General features: G+C 37.4%; 2 protein-coding genes and 1 long non-coding RNA gene across 3 annotated transcripts; 1 reads left to right on the top strand and 2 right to left on the bottom strand.

Annotated features, from left to right (window-relative positions):
- The first annotated feature begins 277 nt into the window (after window positions 1-277).
- Window positions 278-3,476, top strand: LOC120010206. Its single transcript, XR_005470846.1, has 3 exons — window positions 278-467; window positions 2,730-2,827; window positions 2,945-3,476. It is a non-coding gene; the product is annotated as an uncharacterized LOC120010206 (long non-coding RNA).
- A 4,804-nt stretch (window positions 3,477-8,280) lies between these two features.
- Window positions 8,281-13,187, bottom strand: LOC120010193 (pre-mRNA-splicing factor SLU7-A-like). Its single transcript, XM_038860909.1, has 10 exons — window positions 13,034-13,187; window positions 12,020-12,183; window positions 11,817-11,929; window positions 10,661-11,074; window positions 10,372-10,507; window positions 9,978-10,277; window positions 9,365-9,581; window positions 9,006-9,109; window positions 8,806-8,874; window positions 8,281-8,721 (listed from the first exon to the last, which is right to left on the bottom strand). The coding sequence occupies exons 1-10, from the start codon at window positions 13,047-13,049 to the stop codon at window positions 8,644-8,646; spliced, it is 1,611 nt and encodes a 536-aa protein (XP_038716837.1). The 5' UTR covers window positions 13,050-13,187; the 3' UTR covers window positions 8,281-8,643.
- A 1,257-nt stretch (window positions 13,188-14,444) lies between these two features.
- LOC120010164 (transcription factor MYB13-like) lies at window positions 14,445-16,422 on the bottom strand. The gene is made up of 3 exons (XM_038860875.1): window positions 16,218-16,422; window positions 15,994-16,123; window positions 14,445-14,999 (listed from the first exon to the last, which is right to left on the bottom strand). The coding sequence occupies exons 1-3, from the start codon at window positions 16,348-16,350 to the stop codon at window positions 14,543-14,545; spliced, it is 720 nt and encodes a 239-aa protein (XP_038716803.1). The 5' UTR covers window positions 16,351-16,422; the 3' UTR covers window positions 14,445-14,542.
- Window positions 16,423-18,611: the final 2,189 nt, after the last annotated feature.

Here is an 18,611-nt window from a genome sequence, read left to right as displayed (position 1 = left end):
CATAGGAATGAGTGATTCTCACCCTCTAAATGCCAATCAAATGTCTCCTACGCTAATAGTCATTCTTTTGAATAATGGAAATTGATTAGCCCATCAAATGTCAGATCTCTCGTGTTTGTTATTGATTAAAGACTTGCTGCGGATGAGAAGAAAGCATTGGCTAATCAGGCCAGCCCAGTCAACTATACGTTTTAGGCCCAAAAGGCCCAAGTGACATAATTCAGCCCAGTTGAGTCAATGTCAGATTGGGAGCCTGTGCATGGCACGTGACTGATATTCCGACGTTTGGGGTCGGAGAAATTGTTTCTTCCTGGGCGAAAAGAGATGGGCTCTGTTCGCTTTGAAAGTGATCCCCGTCAGTTAGATCGATTGTCGTTGCTGGAGAGACCACAGTTGATCATCTACCAGAGGATGAGAGGAGAGAGGTTTTCTTCGACCACAGTAGATCATCTATCCAGAGGATACTGGTTTTCTTCTTGTCCTTGATTAGTAATTGTTTGTGTTTGTTTCGTGTGCTGCTAGTTTTTTGACATGTTAGGTTTCCATGGAAATTGTTACGGGACCTCTTGATTTTTCGCTGTTAACTGTTATTTTCATGGTGCTTTGGTGTATTACAGCTGCTGTGTCTTTCAAGCACACAAAGTGTTTGATAAATGTTCTATCATTGTTTGATATCGTTTCTGTGTCATTTCTTTGTTGATTCTCCTTACACAGTCTAGCGATAAATGCCAATTGTTTATACTATTATGTTGTGTATTGAAACATCAATGAAAATCTCTAATCATCAGAGTTTTCAAGAAATTTGAAGCCTGAGTCGTGAATATTTGAAATTTCGAGAATTTTATTCTGAGGCAGGGGGTTTATGTCTACTGGCACAAAGTTCAGTATCCAGGGATTCGGGAAAAGAAAAGAGAGAAAGCAACACATGGAGAGGAAAACTTGTCAGCATCTCTCCTTATTCAAAGCTTAGTTGTTTCCGTTGGATTTGATGAAGCTTAGTTTTACTTTCCTGCAATACAAATCCATTGACCAATAAAGAGCTTGTCACAGTCGAGATTAGGGTTGAGGGCTTTGAATTTTTTTGGCTTCATATTTATCGTCTTTTGGATATCATAGCAGATGTCTCCACTTTCGACCATGCCCACCTCCGAGCAAGGAGGGATATCATTCGACTCTAACAACCGAGCTGCATAATGCAACACGCAAGAAAATGAGGATAAGTGTCTCATCGCATTTTATTAGAAGCCAAGAATGATAATTCTTGTATTCAGTTCAAGACTTACCGCTTTCAGCAATAGGAAAAATGAGCAGAACAGACAGCATCAAGAGAACGTAATTGATTGTCCGAGTCTCCATAGCCTTCCTTCTTGAACTCTTCCTTTACTAGCCACAAGGATGTGGCAGTTTTTGTTCTCAACCTATTTATACACGAAAGTTTCAAATATGGCATTATATCAAGGATTGTTCCGCGTAATGACGGATTGCCCTATGACAAAACAGGACAAGTTATGGAATTGTGATTATCTCAATGATTGGTGGATGAGACAGTGGCCTCTAAGTTTTTCGATGTTGCTATTTGCTTCATTTTCACGTGGGGTTACCTTGATCTCATAAACTCTTGAGCTTCCGTATTCCTTGGCCATCCAGGCTCCAGCTCTGCCTATGTATATTTGAATATATAAAGATTCGATTTTCATTATCATTTCAGATTTAGATCGATCAGAATTTGAAACGTTTTGTTTTATATGTTTATGAAAACAATAAGGCTGAGAATATTTAATTAGAGCAAGGAGGTATGATATATTTATTTAGTTTGTAAGATACCAAAGCTGTTTAAATAACTGTTGTTGTTATTGTAACAGTTGTTTTCATGCTGTGTTCAATATATACCGTTACTGTGCATCATAGCCGGCCATGTCTCCAAAGCCTACCATTATGCATTGAGTTGTATGTCTTCTAGTGATTTGGCATTCATTTAGGCGACCATCTACTTCAATTATAGCTCGCTATTTGATCACTGAATCTCGTTGTTCTTTCATTTTGAATGTCAATCTGCCATGCTAGAACCTACATAATTGATAGATAATCCTGCAATATTTGGTTCAAATTTCAGGAAAATATACGCATGTTATAGCCCTGGATTTGAAACACTAATCCCTTCTCAAATTCTTCTGACAAAAGAGCAGGCCAACTGCCTCACCCTTAATCTAATTACGTTAGAAAATCACACCTTGGAATGGAATTTTTGTGCATATGTTTAAGTTAATCACACCTTGACATTTTTTTCAAGATTTTATAGATGGCTAGGATGTTTTCGAGTTTATACGAAGTCAGGTATGGAAAATCTTTGTAGTCTTATGCTGACAGCATAATTTAGTGATTGTCTTCCTGATTGATGCCATCTGAATTTGAAAAAGTGTCTATGCAGGTTTGTTAAGTGTTTTCCTTGCGGCTGTTGCGCTCATTTTGTGCTTCTAGCACAATAAGACATGAAGTATGCTATTTCCTTAATCCCCCTTTTGGGTATAAGCTCTTAATTGTACATGCCATTCCCAGTAATTTAAGATGGAGTATTAAGCTCCTCCTAATTGGATGTTATATTTGATTGATTTCGTTTCCGATTTCTGTATCATTTCTTTGTTGAGTTTCCTTGCATAGTATAATAATGATGCCAGTTATTCTTATCTGTCGGTGCCATCACTCATGAAAGACGTTCTTTCTTGTGCCAGGAACATGTTCATGAAGCTTGAAGCCCAATTACATGAAAATATGAAATTTCAATAAATTTTATTTCCACACAATCAGTAGCTGACAAAGGAAAAAGAAGGTAAACACAGAGAGAATCAACTTGTTTCGTCTCTCCTTAATCCTTATTCAGGCATATATATATATGCACACACACTTATTCCCATATGATTCGAAGTAGCTTAATTTTGTTTTGCAGCAATACAAAGCCATTGACCAACAAAGAGATTGTCGCAGTTGAGATGCGGATTGAGGGCAGAAAAGAGTTCTGGGATCAATTTGAACTGATTTATAATTCCATCACAAGTGGCACCACTTGTGACTGAACCCAACGTGGTACATGCAGGGACTCCATTTGCACCTGATAGCTGAACTGCATATTCCAACATCCAGAAAAGAGCATATCAATTGACCCACATTTTATAGTTATGAAGCCAAGAACCACAGCACGTATCGTTGATTCGAGATTACTTACGGCTTTCAGCAATGCAGACGATGAGGAGAAACGAGAGTATTAGTGAGATCAAGTTGATAGCCCTAGACGCCATGGCAAGTGCTCTTCACCGGATGGCACAATATGTAGAGAAAAAAAAAGAGAAGAAAAGGATCTGCCGGAGAGGAGAAAACAAGGGAATCTGCCGGAGACGAACAAGTAGAGTTCTGTGACACACATGAGAAGTTGTTTCAAAACAAATTATTCGATTATAACAACTTAGATAATTGCATTACCATTTTTTTTTTAAAGGAGAGATTATCTTGGCAGTTTTATTGACTGAGAAGAACAACTCAGGATTGGTTGCAGAATGCAGTCAACATACACCCAAACGTTTTTGATCCTTGGGTATGCAATTGCAATCATTTCAGTGGACTTGTGTGGCCCATTTGACGATCTCATGGGTTAATTCATGTTCTGATGTTGAGTCTTTGTTAGCAGCCCAATAATCAAACCAATTGAGGCCCACTACAATTCTGTCAATTACATCATCCCTCCCACTGTTCCATGGCCGGATTAGATGTAGATATTGCACTAATCTTGAGCAGGCAGTATGCTTCGATACAAGGTTTTGCTTGAATTAATGTTAGCTTTATTAGATATTTTTGGATGTGCATGTATATACGCACATACATATCTAGTGGTGGCAGCACTTATGTAATCACAGTACTTAGACACTGAATTTGAAAAAAGCTTGAAGAGTTGAAGCCCAATCATAAATATGGAGTATGAAATTTCAACAATTTTATTTCCAAACATGGGTACATACATGGTTCAGCAGCCACGACAAAGCCAAAAGAAACTAAGAAAGTACACATACAGAGAGAGAGAGAGAGAGAGCGAGAGAATCATATTCTTTACTCTCTCCTTGTTTTCAAGCATATAGATATATCATATATGTATATGTTAGCTATTTCCATGTGATTGGAAGTGGCTTAAGTAGTTGCATTTCCAGCAACACAAACCCATTGACCAACAAAGAGATCGTCGCAATCGATATTTGGATTGAGGGCAAAAAAGCTTTGCGGAGTCAAATTGAAATCATTCGCAGCACCGTCACAAGTGACACCCTTTCGCACTGAGCCCCACAAGGTACATGCAGGGACTCCTTCTGAGCCTAATCGCAGAACTGCATATATAATATTCCACCAACATCCCAAAAGTATCAAGGCATATCCAATTGACTCACACAATACACACACACACACACACATATATATGCATATAGTTTCAGAAGCCAAAGAACCATAACTCGTATACATCCTTGAATGAATGAAGAATATTACTTACTGCTTTCAGCGACGCAGACGAAGAGGAGAAACCAGAGCATGAAGAGCAAGTTGATAGCCCTTGACGCCATTGTAATTGAGTAGTCTTCTGTATCTTACTTGCCTTTCTACTGAAGCTATATATTTATAGTGACAAACAATCAAACATTGCAATGGCGGATTGCACTATATGAAAAAAAAAACATGGGAATCTCCTGCCGGAGACCAACAAAAATACAAAGTTGGATGCGACAATCCTGAGGAGTTGAATGTTGAAAAATTAAAGGTTGTGAATTTCATTTGAATGAATGTGGGGCACACGATTTCACACATCATTTGAGATAATTAACATTTGATCCTTAGTGCAAAAAACATGAGATCCTTAGTATTTTCGTTGAAATAAATGAATTCGATCCAATCCAATGTAACTTGGGCCAAAATGACCCAATAACTTGGACTTAGCTAAAGGTCCAAAACCAAGATTCTTTCTTTTATCTTCTTTATATTATGAGTTGCTTTGACATACAATTTTGAAAGTAGCATATATGATTGCCGTTGTTAGCGTCACAATGAAGCAAGCCTCTGTTTCCCATATTTTTTCGAGTGAAATGTAAGCTGAGAAGTGGGAATGGGATGATTTACACCACATTCATATAACTAACACCAACAATTTCAGTATTTCACATAGCCCGAGTCTTCGATTTCCTGTATCAGCTAGAAAGCGTATGGAAGAGATTCACAGCCAAACTACAAATTACTAAAATATGGAAAACCCAGAGATACAAGGCCATCAAGAAGCCTAAAAATGGGATCAATTCAAAAGTAGTCATGAAAACTGCAGCAGCTTCAAAATAAGCACTCGTCGTCGTAGAAGATTGGCTTCTCATCAAAAACTGTACTTGAGTTGAACATCTGGCTCTGTTTATGTTGATAGGCTATTCAAAGAACCAGTTGTGTCTGAGTTGGCGTGGAATTTCCAGCCACCACCACCCCCAACAACTGCAAAGGAGGAGCAGATGATACGTGGGAATCGTTAGGATTGGCGACGCAGCCAACTGATGGAATCGATGAGAGAGTAGAGCATTTTATTTTGCAATTCCGGGCAGAGATGGAGCTTTAGGAGACCATGGCTCGCGGTTTGTAGCAGAAATTGGCATAGTACTAATACTAGCTACTACAAATCGATGTTATATTTTCTTTTATTTTCATGGTGTTAAAAACCATATCCCACACGAGTTTCACCCAACCATGGGGCAAAGTCTACTCCCTAAATACAACAAGGTCTTTTTATGAGTGAATGAGTTGGGCTTCGGCCACTAGTAATTGTGCTCATGAAAAACAAAGTCGTACAGATTCGATATATTCTCGGGAATCGAACAACCAAAAGTGAATAATATTATTGACATGTATGATGAGGGTGTGGATTTATGGTATATGAGTTTTGTATTTGAGCGATAAAAGAAGCTCATATGATAGTGTACACACATATATATAATTTGTATTTACTTTGTTACTATCATTTGATGAAATTCTCAAACCCAAAATATTGTCTTCATTGCGCTTGCGGTGGGAGAGATTGAGTTTTATTTATAAGCCACTCGGTTGAGTTATGCCAGATCGATGTGAGATTATCCATTTTTCTAAGTTTGGCTTAAGATTCAATTTCCAATCACAAACATTTGAAATTTCAAGAAAATCATTATTCGTTCTTCAGTACAATATATATATATAGGCAGCAGTATTACAAAGCAATCTGCCAATCTCGCTGTGTTAAGCTTCACTCTTGTTTACTGTGGGCTTCAGATGAGACAGGCCTACTTGAATCCGCTAGTTGGGCTTTGGCCCATATCATTTCCACTTGGCCCTGCGGGGCTCGATGCGGTATCCTTCCGAACCTATGAGAAGTTGAGAACTCGGTGTTTACTTCGTGGGCCTAGACAGGCCTCCTTGAGTTGGCTCGTTATATTCGATTGGGCCAGAGCCAGGCACCCAGCACTCTCCTGTTTTCTGCGGGTTGAGAAGACTCGGATGACTGGGTCTGGATGAGAGACAGTGTCTGTATGAATCTGCTAATTGGCCCGCTATAATCTATTGGGCCTCTTAGCCTACATGAGTTGCACTTGGGCCCTGCAAGCCTACATAATGTGCGCTTGGGCCTTTGCGAAGCTGTATACTGCTGGCTGATGCTTCTTTGATGAACCAAGGTGTCATGCCGGATTTAAATTGCTTCTATGGAAGGTGGCTGTTGATGTGATTCCAACAAGGAACAGAGTGAGACAGAGAGCTTGTGTGGTTATATGTAAGGTTGGGAGGGAAACAATTCATCATCTCTTTGTTGGTTTTGCTTTGTTAGCAGGACTTGTTGGAGAGCTAGTGCTTGGAATGGCCGTTGAATATGGCGAGGTTTGCTGTCCAGCCCTTGTTGGAGTTTAGTTTTCAGAATTCTTTTCGCATTAATAATTGATATGATGAAGGCAATAACAAGGTCATTTGAAAGTCTTATTAATAGATGACAATTTCACAACCACTAGAGAGAGAGAGTGAAATTTTGTGCTGTCTCTAATCCATTGTTCGAAATTTTGAAATGGACGCATATGACGGGTCATGTGGAATCGTGAGACCCATATGATCCATATGAAATGACATGCATTCTAAGCATTTGAGATAGCTGAAACAAAAAACCAGTAGAATAAGATCTGTAAGATTACTGTTATTGAAGGGACTACAAACAGAGGAACCCTTTTTTAGTTTTTTTTTCCCCTTCTTTTGGGCTCTCTTTATTCAATTATATCATATACATGTTAATGAATTCAGGCATGTCCATCGGTGCAAATCCATTGTCCCTCAAAGAGATTGTCGCAGTTGAGATTTGGGTTGATTTGATCGAACACTCCTGCAGACAAAGAGAACCCCTTTTTAATGTCATCGCAACTTTCTTCACTCCTCACTCGATGCCCCCCATTGCAATGTGCCTTGGCCATTGCACGTTCAAACCCAACTGCACATACACACACACACACACACACATATTTATCAGTTAAATAAAATTTATTGATCAAACTATATAGTGGAGAAGTGGAGATTACTTACTGCAAATAAGGAGAAAACAGAGGAACAATACCAAGTTGAAAAGCCTATTGATTTGGTAATTATTGGTGTTGAAAGGCATTTCTTTCTACGATTTGTGTGTTGGAACTCCGTGTGTGCAAGTATTATATTAATAGTGAAAAAAGTAGATGGTAGAGAGACAAAATAACAAATTATAGAATGAATCGCTGTAAAAGAAGAAGCATGACCCAATTAATTCGGCTGCATTTGTTTTGGTGTCTCTAATGGCGGATGACACTATAACTAAGTAAACAAGGCAGATGTAAGTTTCACATATGTAGCTTTGTTTACCTTGATTTCACAGATCCTCTACATACATTTTTATATAATTTTTGTCTTATCCATCTTCAATATTATTCATTGCATGACTAAATCATAGAGAATTTTAAATCCCTTATTAAACATGAATTTTTATTTTCATTTTCAATTTTCTTTTTATCAAACATTTTTGTGCATCAAATCAATAACAGATACACGTAACGAATTCAAGTTGATTTTTGTACACTCATGTAGCAAATCTCAAATTTTAAGAATAAAAAAGTTATAGAAATAAAGATTATGATGATGATGATAATATATGCAGAACAGTCACCAAACAACTAAGGTACGTACTGTTTGGATCAATAATTTGCAAATCAGCTTATGTAATAGTATGGAAATTCAATGTGGTCTAAGTCCTTCCAAATTTATTACAATAAGCAATTTCATTAACAACTAACTGTACTACAAGTGAGTCATTGATTTAATGGCAAGAACTTTGCATGTAAAAGACAGCCCACCCACTAGGGTGCGGGTTGGAGTCCTGCCCCCTTCCTCATCCCTTGTATCAAAAAAACAACTAACTGTACTTGATCTCCTTGTCAAACCAAAGCTAGCATTAGCAATAGTCTGGAACAGAACAAGCACTAATTGTTCCAACTCACAGTAGATTTTCTACAAAGCTCTACAAATTATATAAGAGATCCGGAGGACCGGAGCCACTCCTGGCACAACAGCTAAACTTAGTCAAGAAAGATCGCAACACAACTTTTAGTGGAGGAAGTCTTTCATTGGATCATCATGATGCACCTTCTTCATCCTATATGCCTCCATATCTTCATGTGTAACCTAAAGTGACCAAAAAGAGAGTGAGAAAATCTAGGCTGAGGCCACAGAAATTCCAATCAAAATCATGAAACAACATAATCGTACCTCATCATTCCACCTGACATTGTGCTTGCGTTTTCTCTCATCTCTCTCTTCCCTCTTTCTATTATCCTCCTGTCCAATAGAAACAACAAAGTTCAAATATTATACACATCACCAAGATCATAATCGAAAACAAATCAAAAGTTAAAATACAACTCATAACCCACGCTTGAGACAATCTTGGTATGAAAAACATTACTTACCCTTTTTAGTGCCTCGGCTAATAATTTCTCATCCAAAACCAGATATTCTGGCACATCAGTTCCCCAAGAGGCTAGTCTTTTCTCTTCCACTGGTGCAGGCAAGTCTGTTGCATGATATAATAATTTTGTAAGAATTGAAAAAGAAAATTACAAACAGTACAGGGGAAAAAAAAAAAGGGGTTAGGGGGGGAGAAGGGTCTGAATCTTAGCATGAAAAATTGTTAAACAAAATACTGAATTGCTTTTCTATACATCTTTAGATGCCGACTGCTGTTAATCAATTAAACGGGTAATTCAGGAAATAAGAAGCACAGAGAGCAAAATTCGTAAAAAAAGAAGAAAAAAGCTGGGATGCGTACCTTCAGTGGCCTCCCTGCGAGCAATATTAGCCTTCATGAGATCAGTTGCAGCTTCAGCCGCCTCAATTCCAGCAGCACCTGTGCAGTAGCTGTTCCGAACAGTCTGCTTGCAGCACTTGTAACCCCACTGATGATCCTTCCACCATGAGCCCCAAACGCTTGAGTGATTATTAATATGGACATCTTCTTCATACTTGGTTTTAGGAAGTGCTGCTTCCTGTACATAGCAAAACATAAAAAGTTCTAAAACTTAAATACGCAAGAACAAAATGCAACGAGTTGTTTGTTCTTAGCAGTGAATGCAACTTCTTTTCCAATATCACTGATGTTTTGCATAGCGCAGAAAATCTGAACTATGGATACCAATCATACTGACATAGTCCTCTTGGGAGAGGAGGAATGAGTGATTCGTACAGTTTAATTTAATGATCAAACTGGAAGGGAGTTTTGTTTAGAAGGAATTAGGCATTAGCCAATCAATTTGCCAAAGAAAGCAAAAAATAAATGCAGTTTCTGTTATGGCCTAAAAAATTTCACACCCAGAAGGATTGTGACCATTTCGGAAGCATATGAGCGCTTATAGAATTGATGAATCTGGTGATGATGATAATACCTGTCCTCTTATGATTCTGCCAGCACGATCATATTCAACTTCCTTTTCAGTCTGCCCGAGTAGAAGCTCACGTGGAATTTCTTCTTCATTAGCTGCATTTCCATACTTTTCCATGATAGTGTCTTTTGTTCGGTGTTTCAATTTCTCCTTTATGACTGTATAATTCTTATATAGCAACTCAGCTTGAGACGGAGCTGCTTGCATGTGAATATCTTGTCCCTTCTCAAATGCTTCCAAAGAATGGATGTTGAGTTGCTTGAACTCCACCGCTTGACCACTATTTCTGTATTGGTTATCTCCCTGTAATGTAAAAATGAATAATTAGAGACCAAGAGTAGCTATTGAATTGCAAAACTGAATAATAGACAATATGTATATGGTCAATAACGCTTACTTCATAAAATTTCTCATTTGGATCTGCATCTGGAAGAGGATCCTCACGCATGGACCGTGTTTTGGGATCATAATGAGCAGAATTGACATCAAGATTTAAAAGATATTTAGCCGTGTCCTCTCGAATACGCAAATTCCTACAAAATAATAGCTAAGACATTTAACATAAAACAACAAAAATGGAATATGACTTCCACATTATGATACCGTGCATCACCAAATGCAAGTTTCAATGCAACAATAAGAATATACATATCCATAAAAGATACTATAGATGTTAAAAGTCCTACCTAACAGTTCCTGTGCTTCCACCACCTGTTGTGCGAACACGCTTCTCAACCTTTGCGAAATCCATTTGTTTGCTCTCATCAACTTTGGCTTCATCTACCCTCAAATCATCTTCATCATCATCCACATCACTAACCCCATTCTCACCATCTCCTTTACTGTCTTTCTCTTCTAATTTCCGAAGCTGCTGATCTTTCAGGTACTTCTTTCTAGCTTCATCTCTTGCTTCATATCGCTCGATGACCCGGGCATAGGTTGACGCATCGTATCCATTCCACCTATCTCGCTTACCATCATAGTCAAGCTCAAAGGACTCAATCTTTTCATCAGGGGCAATGTGCGTGTTGGTCCACTTTGCTCCCTTTTTACGGGGCCTCTCCATGCATGACTTTGAATTGTGTGTCATAGCCCCACAGCTGTAGCAAGAATTTTGGAAAAAAAAAAAGGAGTTAACGTACGTCCTTGCCTTATGTAGAAAGGAAAATATATAAATAAGTTCAAAAGACAAAATCTTAATCAGGAGAGTGATAAACTTAGGAAATGGTATTTAAATCCTAAATAAGCTGTTTCTATATTGGTATAATGGTATTCAACCAAAAAAACAAAAACAAAACCCACCCGTGTCTGAAACAATCATAAAAATTGAGGGCAAAAAAAGGAGAAGATCAAAAGGAAAAATATAAAAATGCTGATGCATGAATCCCAAATTGCAAAGGAGGAATTCATATATTCCTAAACATTGCAGCAACAGGAACAAACTTGAGTATAGCCTTGCATATAATTGCTATACATTGTTAAAGACGCCTATTGTTGTCGGCTAAAATGAAAATTCCATAACTTGAAATGGGGAGAATGACACAAAAATAAAGTGGGTAGCAGCGAAGTCTTGAGATCATAGCAATCAGATAACTATAATATTTGTTTTTTGTTTTCATGCCCGACTGAAGCTACACATATGCAGCCAGGAAAAAACTTTCCAAATGAACAAAACTCTTGGCTCAACATAACACTTTCTTATTTTGACATAATCAACATACCAAATAACACATAAGGATGCGCATGAGCTCACACCAAACTCCATTTCTTTTCTTTTTTTTTCACTTTAATTCATAAATCATACTGAATCAAGTGTTGGGTTGAAAGAGAGATTTCACTTACTTCTCACATGCACCTTTTCGGTATTTTTCAGCCTGAAAAATTTTTGCACCTCTATCATACCATGATTTTGTGTAATTGGGATCTGATTTCCATTTCCTTTGATGTTTCAAGCTCTGACAGTCCAAAAGAAGAAAAAAAAAATCAGTAACGAATTCTTCCTGGAAACATGCATGGTCTAAAAAAAACACGAAAAAGCAACTTACAGGCCTCTCAGCATTAAGATACCAAGGTGCAGACGACATATACTGAGGAATGTGAGGATTAATTTCTTTCCCATCCTCATCAAGCTCAGCTGGTGCAAGCCCAGCTTTCCGTGCTTCTTCCAATTCAATCTGCTTCCTATGGTCCTCCCGAGATTTAAATGCCACTGCAAGTGCACTGAGAGAAGTCAGATCCAATAAAGACAGCAACAACGTAAATCCTAATCCTATAGACATAAAAAACTGGTGCTTGAATATAGCAACATCATTGAGAAGGAATCACCTACACCACATACCCATAAGGCAGTAAGACAAAATCAATATTATAATCACTATGGCTATATTATGATGCTCGTTATCTCCCATCCCTAAAGCATGGACCAGAGATCGGTCATGCCAAGGATTCCGCAAAGAGCTCCAGAGTTTCCCAAAACACAGAAAACGAAACAATCTTGGCCCTGAATCAGACCCCCTTCCAAAACATCGTTTCATTTGTTTCAGATTACATGCACCAAAATTCACATGAATCTCCCACTGACTGAATATCACGTCTCACACATAAAATGGTCCAAACTTGGCAGACTCTTCGTACCGAAAAATCATAAGCATGTACATTGACATAGCTTTTTTCATGCATGACTAATTTTGGATAAAAATCACACATGCATGAAACTAAGTTAATTAACTTTTCGAAATTATTGAATCAATATATTATGTTAATTGCAGGTGAGAAAGACATAATCAATAAATACTCCTCTAGAGTGGATACCAGGAGTGAAGCACACGAGAACGAAGGACATGAAACTCTAATAATACTTAAATCGATAAGCAGCTCGCAAATATATAAACGAATAGAGACCAAGCCGATGATCGATTAGAAGAAAGCAAAAACGGAAAACCCTAACTGCTCCAGGAAAATTTAGAACGAGAAATTGAATTTTAAGATTAAAATTGAAGAACACAATTAAGTGACTTAAGTCAGAACCAGAGAAGAAGAAAGGTGAGAAAACAGCGTACCTGATGCCGTCGCCATGCTTAGCTCCGCCGATATGAGAAACCAAATCCGCGATGGCCAGTACTCACGATTCCAACCGAGAGACCAAGAATCCGACGGGAAGAACCGTGAGCAGAAAAAAAAAAAAAAAAAAAAAAACAACAACTACAACAGGAACAGAATATTGGTGGAATCGGGCCCTCACGGGCCCTTCTATATAGGTTTCTGTGATGGCGGTTTAAGAGATATTGTCCATATCTGGGAGTAATGGGCCAAGAAGTCCAGTCCAGTCACCTAATGGGCCAGACTTCTTAACAGTGTCGGTCCTCAATTTTCCCTATTTTTAACCCATTAAACTTAGCTTTCTTTGTCAGAGGCCTTTTTAGCACGGCCCAAATAGAATATCAATAGTCAATACCAATTAAATGGACAAGCTCAATTTTCAAAAACAATTTTGTTTTGCTCGCCTCCGTTTGTGAAGCAATTTAGAGCAGCATATATCCTATGAAACTTGTCACAGTACATATGTTACCGGTAAAAATTCAACTAAACGGTCGCAACATTTAAAACAAGGTATATATACTAACGATTTCCAAACCTCAATGTGTTGGGTGTCGTAAGATTTGATGTGATTGGGTGTCTGTCGCTTTTTGTTCATGGGAAAATTAACGTGGTAGCATTGTGGGTACAATGTACCACGTTTTAGTTCTGAAAAATGGAATTGGTTTAGTGACCGACTCCTCTAGAATACTAACTCTTTTGTTACTTTTAATTTGTCAAACAGTCGCCGTCAATTGTCATCCTTGCTTCCAACGAGTGCCTATGGATCGCTTTCACTATCACTAGCGTCCAATCCATGCACAAATAGTTTTCAATTTAAGCATCAAGGTGTGTATAAATCCAAAAAAAAAAAAAAAAAACGTGTTCTGCCTCTCTCATTCAAATCCACTAAGCAGAAGAAAGAAAGGTGAAATTTGTGTGAGAATGAATTGGAATCTTGTTAAAGTTTTCCCAAATTTATCCTAAGCTTAGTTGAGATGGAAAACTGGCTCACCTTATAGTGGTCGGGTTTGTAGAGATGAATCATTGTCATTTAGGGATTTGGGGAGCCCCAAATATACCATTTAGAGGCTAAAGATCCAAATATAACTCATCAAAACATTTATTGTTTGTTATGTGGCTTCAACAAAAAAAAAAAAAGAAGGTCAATATTTAACGCCTATTGAATATATCTTAGATGATGTTTTGGTCTTGTTCCGCTCGGTCTATTAACAAGTTCTACATACTCCCCGATCCAATAATAGCATTGCGGAGCTTCCTTAGGATGATTTCTGATTCGATGTTTATTTTTGTTGAGGCGGTTTCATCGCCCATTTACTTGATTTAAATCTCTGAGTGTAATCCTTTTGATTAATTATATGCTTCGAGATTTGATTTCAAAAAAGAAAAAGTAAAAGAGATAGATTATATTTGTTTAGCTCTAAATTAATTGAGTTACATTCACACACAATTTTGTGAAGTCCAACAATCATCTAAAAATTTGGTAACAAATCTGGCAATTCTCCTGACCTACTAAAAAGATTGTACCAAAACTCCATGTTATCATGCATATTTGAGCCAGCTTCCATCGCCGGTGATAAATAGTACTGAAGTTCTTGGCTAACACCAACCGTCGAAAAATCACTAACCACGTCTGAATTGTCGATGGACAACACTTCCGACCAAAAATCATCGTCCATATGACAAAACATGTCTTGTGACTCCACCTTAATGCCCGTGGTCAAGGAAGAAACGTCACTGGAGCTCTCCGTGGCATCGGATCTCGCCTGAATCGGAAAATTCACCGGTGGTTCTTCCTGAATTTTGTTGAATTTGGAGGGATTGACGATGGGTTGGGTGTGTTTGATTCTCTTCTTCAAATGGGTGTGCCAGACATTTTTAATCTCGTTGTCTGTTCTTCCTGGTAATCTTGCTGCAATCGCCGACCATCTGACAAAAAAATTGGAAAAAAAATCAGAATAACGTTTTTTTTAACGGATAAAGACATTACACAAACTTGTTTTCTGAACATCTAATATGTACTTTAAATTGGAACCCGTCAAACTCGAGGGTACAAAAAAAATTCCACTTGAATAAGTTAGGCCTAAACGGCTCAAATCACGTTTTGTTATTCTGTAATGTCACGTGAAGAGATTGTGTGGGCAGGAACTTCAGAGCAAAAATCTTTATTGGAAGTGGAACTTTGTTTACATATATGAGACGGTGAAAAACGTGCTTTTATTTATTTAGCACACCCGTGATCATATTCTTACATCAAAAGAGAATCTTTTCGGTAGTCTCCCACATGTTAAAACACAGAAGATTTAACCCAACAAGAATAAAAATAGATTAGTTAGTTAATCAGAGTTAATTAATCATAGTAAAATATGCATAGACACCCACTAAAGTTTGATTTCATTGCGCCAACAACCCCCTACTTGTTAAATTTATCAATTGAGTTAGTGCCAATGAATTTCCCCTAATCATAATATTGATTTGAAGTAATATTCTCCAACTAAATATCCAACTTGTGACTAAATAATCCCTGTATAACAATACTATTACTAATCAAAGACTAGTGATCATTTAATCTTACCAAATTTTTTTTTTAAAAAACTGAGGGTGATATTATACAAGTTTGCCCTTTGGACAAATGATATGGGTCTAAACTCGAAACGTTAGGCCCGCGCGCATAGAAGTTTCTCACATGATGATAATGTAAGTTGGGTCAAAAAACAACATGTTGTTACAAGGGTATTGCTCGTAGTGAAAACCGAACTCAGAACTTCCTTATTAGTCCATAAAATTTCATCCCACAGAGATTCACCAACTAGGCTATCATCAAAGTGGTTGTCGATCTTACCAAATGTTTCCAATTAATTAGAAGTGTAAACAAACATATAGTTGAAAGGTATTTATATATGTTAGATGTATGTATACACACCTGTTCCCCAACATTGCATGCAAGTTGATGATGGTTTCCTCTTCTTCTCCGGTGAAATTCCCTCTTTTTATGTCCGGCCTCAGATAATTAGTCCACCGGAGCCGGCAACTCTTTCCACACCTCAACAACCCTGAAAAACCAGAGAGAATTCCTAATTAGGACAAATTAAAACATGCAATAGAGATGAGAAAATCAGAAAACTCAGTATTTAAACAATTAATTACCAGCTAGTTTAGGAAGAGCTCTCCAATTGCCATGGCCGTGGAGATCAATGTAATTAATGAGTATTTGATCTTCTTCAGGAGTCCATGGACCCTTCTTCAACCCCATCTTTTCACAGCAAGGAGCCCTCACCATTGTTAGCCAATCTCTCAAACAACAAGGAACCTCTGTCCTCTACCTTGTGAGTTCTGGCTCTCTCAAATACTGAAGACCCAACTGCCTATATATATATATATATAGTTTGAACATGTGAAAGTTGGGTCCTACTTAAAATGACGACAACCACTAATGAAAGAAATGTGTATGTATTTATTCAAAGTATAAGGCTATAAGCCTTTGATTTTCAAAAAGCATAGCCCGCCCACTATTTCCAGGAAGGCTACGACCAGCAACACGAGCTCTTTTTGAGTGTTGTGATGTATTTGAGTCAAACAAAACGTGGTTTTATGCCTAAAAAAATGTACGCAGGGAATAGGTGTCACCACATCAACATCAACTTGTTATAAATGGGACATTTGTGAGAGTCCAGCCCGCATAAATCTATAACCCAAATAACTCGAAGAGGTTTCGTTTTTTCTGGGATAAGACCCGTGTGATTCTGTCTTTATTTTTCTTGTAAATAGATTACACCTAACTTATGTGGGATCAAAATTCGAAACAAGTCTTTAACACAACTTGATATTATTTTACATGATAATCAACTTGTGCTTGGTCAGAATCCAGCAGTCAAAACATGAGTACTGCCATGCCAAGTTATTGAGTAAGAGCCACTCTTAATTCGTTGCTATTGGGATAAAGAATTACCCAAATCGCATAATTTAAAAATATTATTTCTAATGTGATGTAAATATGACAATCAATATATATGCCAAAAGTATATGTATATATATATATGTTGCTCTCAGATGACATTTTAATTAGGTAAAAATACGGTGTAGCTACCATTTGTGTTTGACTAATTGATTAATTAGGTTTTTTTTGGGGTAAGAAATGATTTCTAGTCAAAGATGAGCGTACTTTGTCCATCTTAATTACATTAAAAAAGCAATAATGATCTTCACCAGTTGGAGGTTTGACTGAGGAGGCCAGGGAGGGAGGATATTGCGTGAGGTGTTTTGTTAAGTAATTCGAAGTAAGACTTGATATGCTAAGTTAGCGAAAGATCATTTGTTTGTGTAGGATAAAAGAGTGACATGGATATTAATATTAATATATAATTTAAGTCGGAAATTGAGGTGGATAGAGACACAAATCTTGATTAATTAATGGTAATGGTCTTTCGTTAGGTACAAAACAATAATTTTTTGGATAACCGATGAAAATGACATCCTACAAATTTGTTATTTGTACATCTAATATAAGCTTAAACTCATACCGTAAAACCTGGCTGCACAGAGGTTTCATAATGATAACATGGTAAATTAAGCCAAAATTCAGCATGTGAATACAAATGTATTGCTCTCAGATACAAAACTCCAAATATATATATATAGCTTTGTCGACGCATCTAATGATGCAATATTTGAGGCCTCGATTTCAAAATGTCACCAACTTAGATAACTATATATGACTCATGTTCACATTTATACATTATTGAACTTTTATATTATAGTATATAAATATGTAAATAGTCCAATATACCAATCGCAAGTCAAAATAAGCAATAAGATGAAGTTGAATGTCTAACCATCTATGAGTTAATTGGTTGACAAAAAAAAAACTTCTAATTGAAGACCCAAATTCAACTCACTCCTCTTCTTTTTAACTCTCTATTATTTGCCTTTTTATAAAATTTATTATGGCTTTGCCATGGCAACATTTTAATATAATTTGAAATGTTTTGTTTAATTTTTTGGTTTTAAAAAAGAAAAAAGAAGACCAAAGAACTGCTTTCAATTGACTTGGTAAGCAGAGATAGGACTATTGCCCATATATATATAAATATATATATATATTGGTAAGCAGAGATAGGACTATTGCCCATATATATATATATAAATATATATATATTAATTTTTATTTATATATATATATATATAGGGTTTTTCTTTGCTTCCAACAACTACAACATTGAGAATGGGAGATAGCCTGGTTGGTCTGGTTATCTGCCCAGGACCTTGAGGTTCAGGGTTCTATTCTCACCAGGGGGTTTGAGATTTGGGTAGTTTTCCATCCGCTGTGGTGACCTTCATGCCCCTTGGACATTGCTTAGCGTGGCCTTCATACCCCTTGGGCAACTACCCATCCGCTGTGGTGACATTCATGCCCCTTGGACATTGCTTAGCGTGCCTTAGCGTGGCCTTCATACCCCTTGGGCAACTACCCATCCGTTGTGGTGACCTTCATGTCCACATTGCTTAGCGTGACCTTCATACCCCTTGGGCATGGCTTAGCGT

Source organism: Tripterygium wilfordii, chromosome 12 (genome assembly GCF_013401445.1).
Source record: "Tripterygium wilfordii isolate XIE 37 chromosome 12, ASM1340144v1, whole genome shotgun sequence".
Lineage (NCBI taxonomy): Eukaryota > Viridiplantae > Streptophyta > Magnoliopsida > Celastrales > Celastraceae > Tripterygium > Tripterygium wilfordii.
The sequence above is the reverse complement of the archived record's forward strand: the minus strand, read 5'-3'. Positions and strand labels throughout refer to the sequence as shown.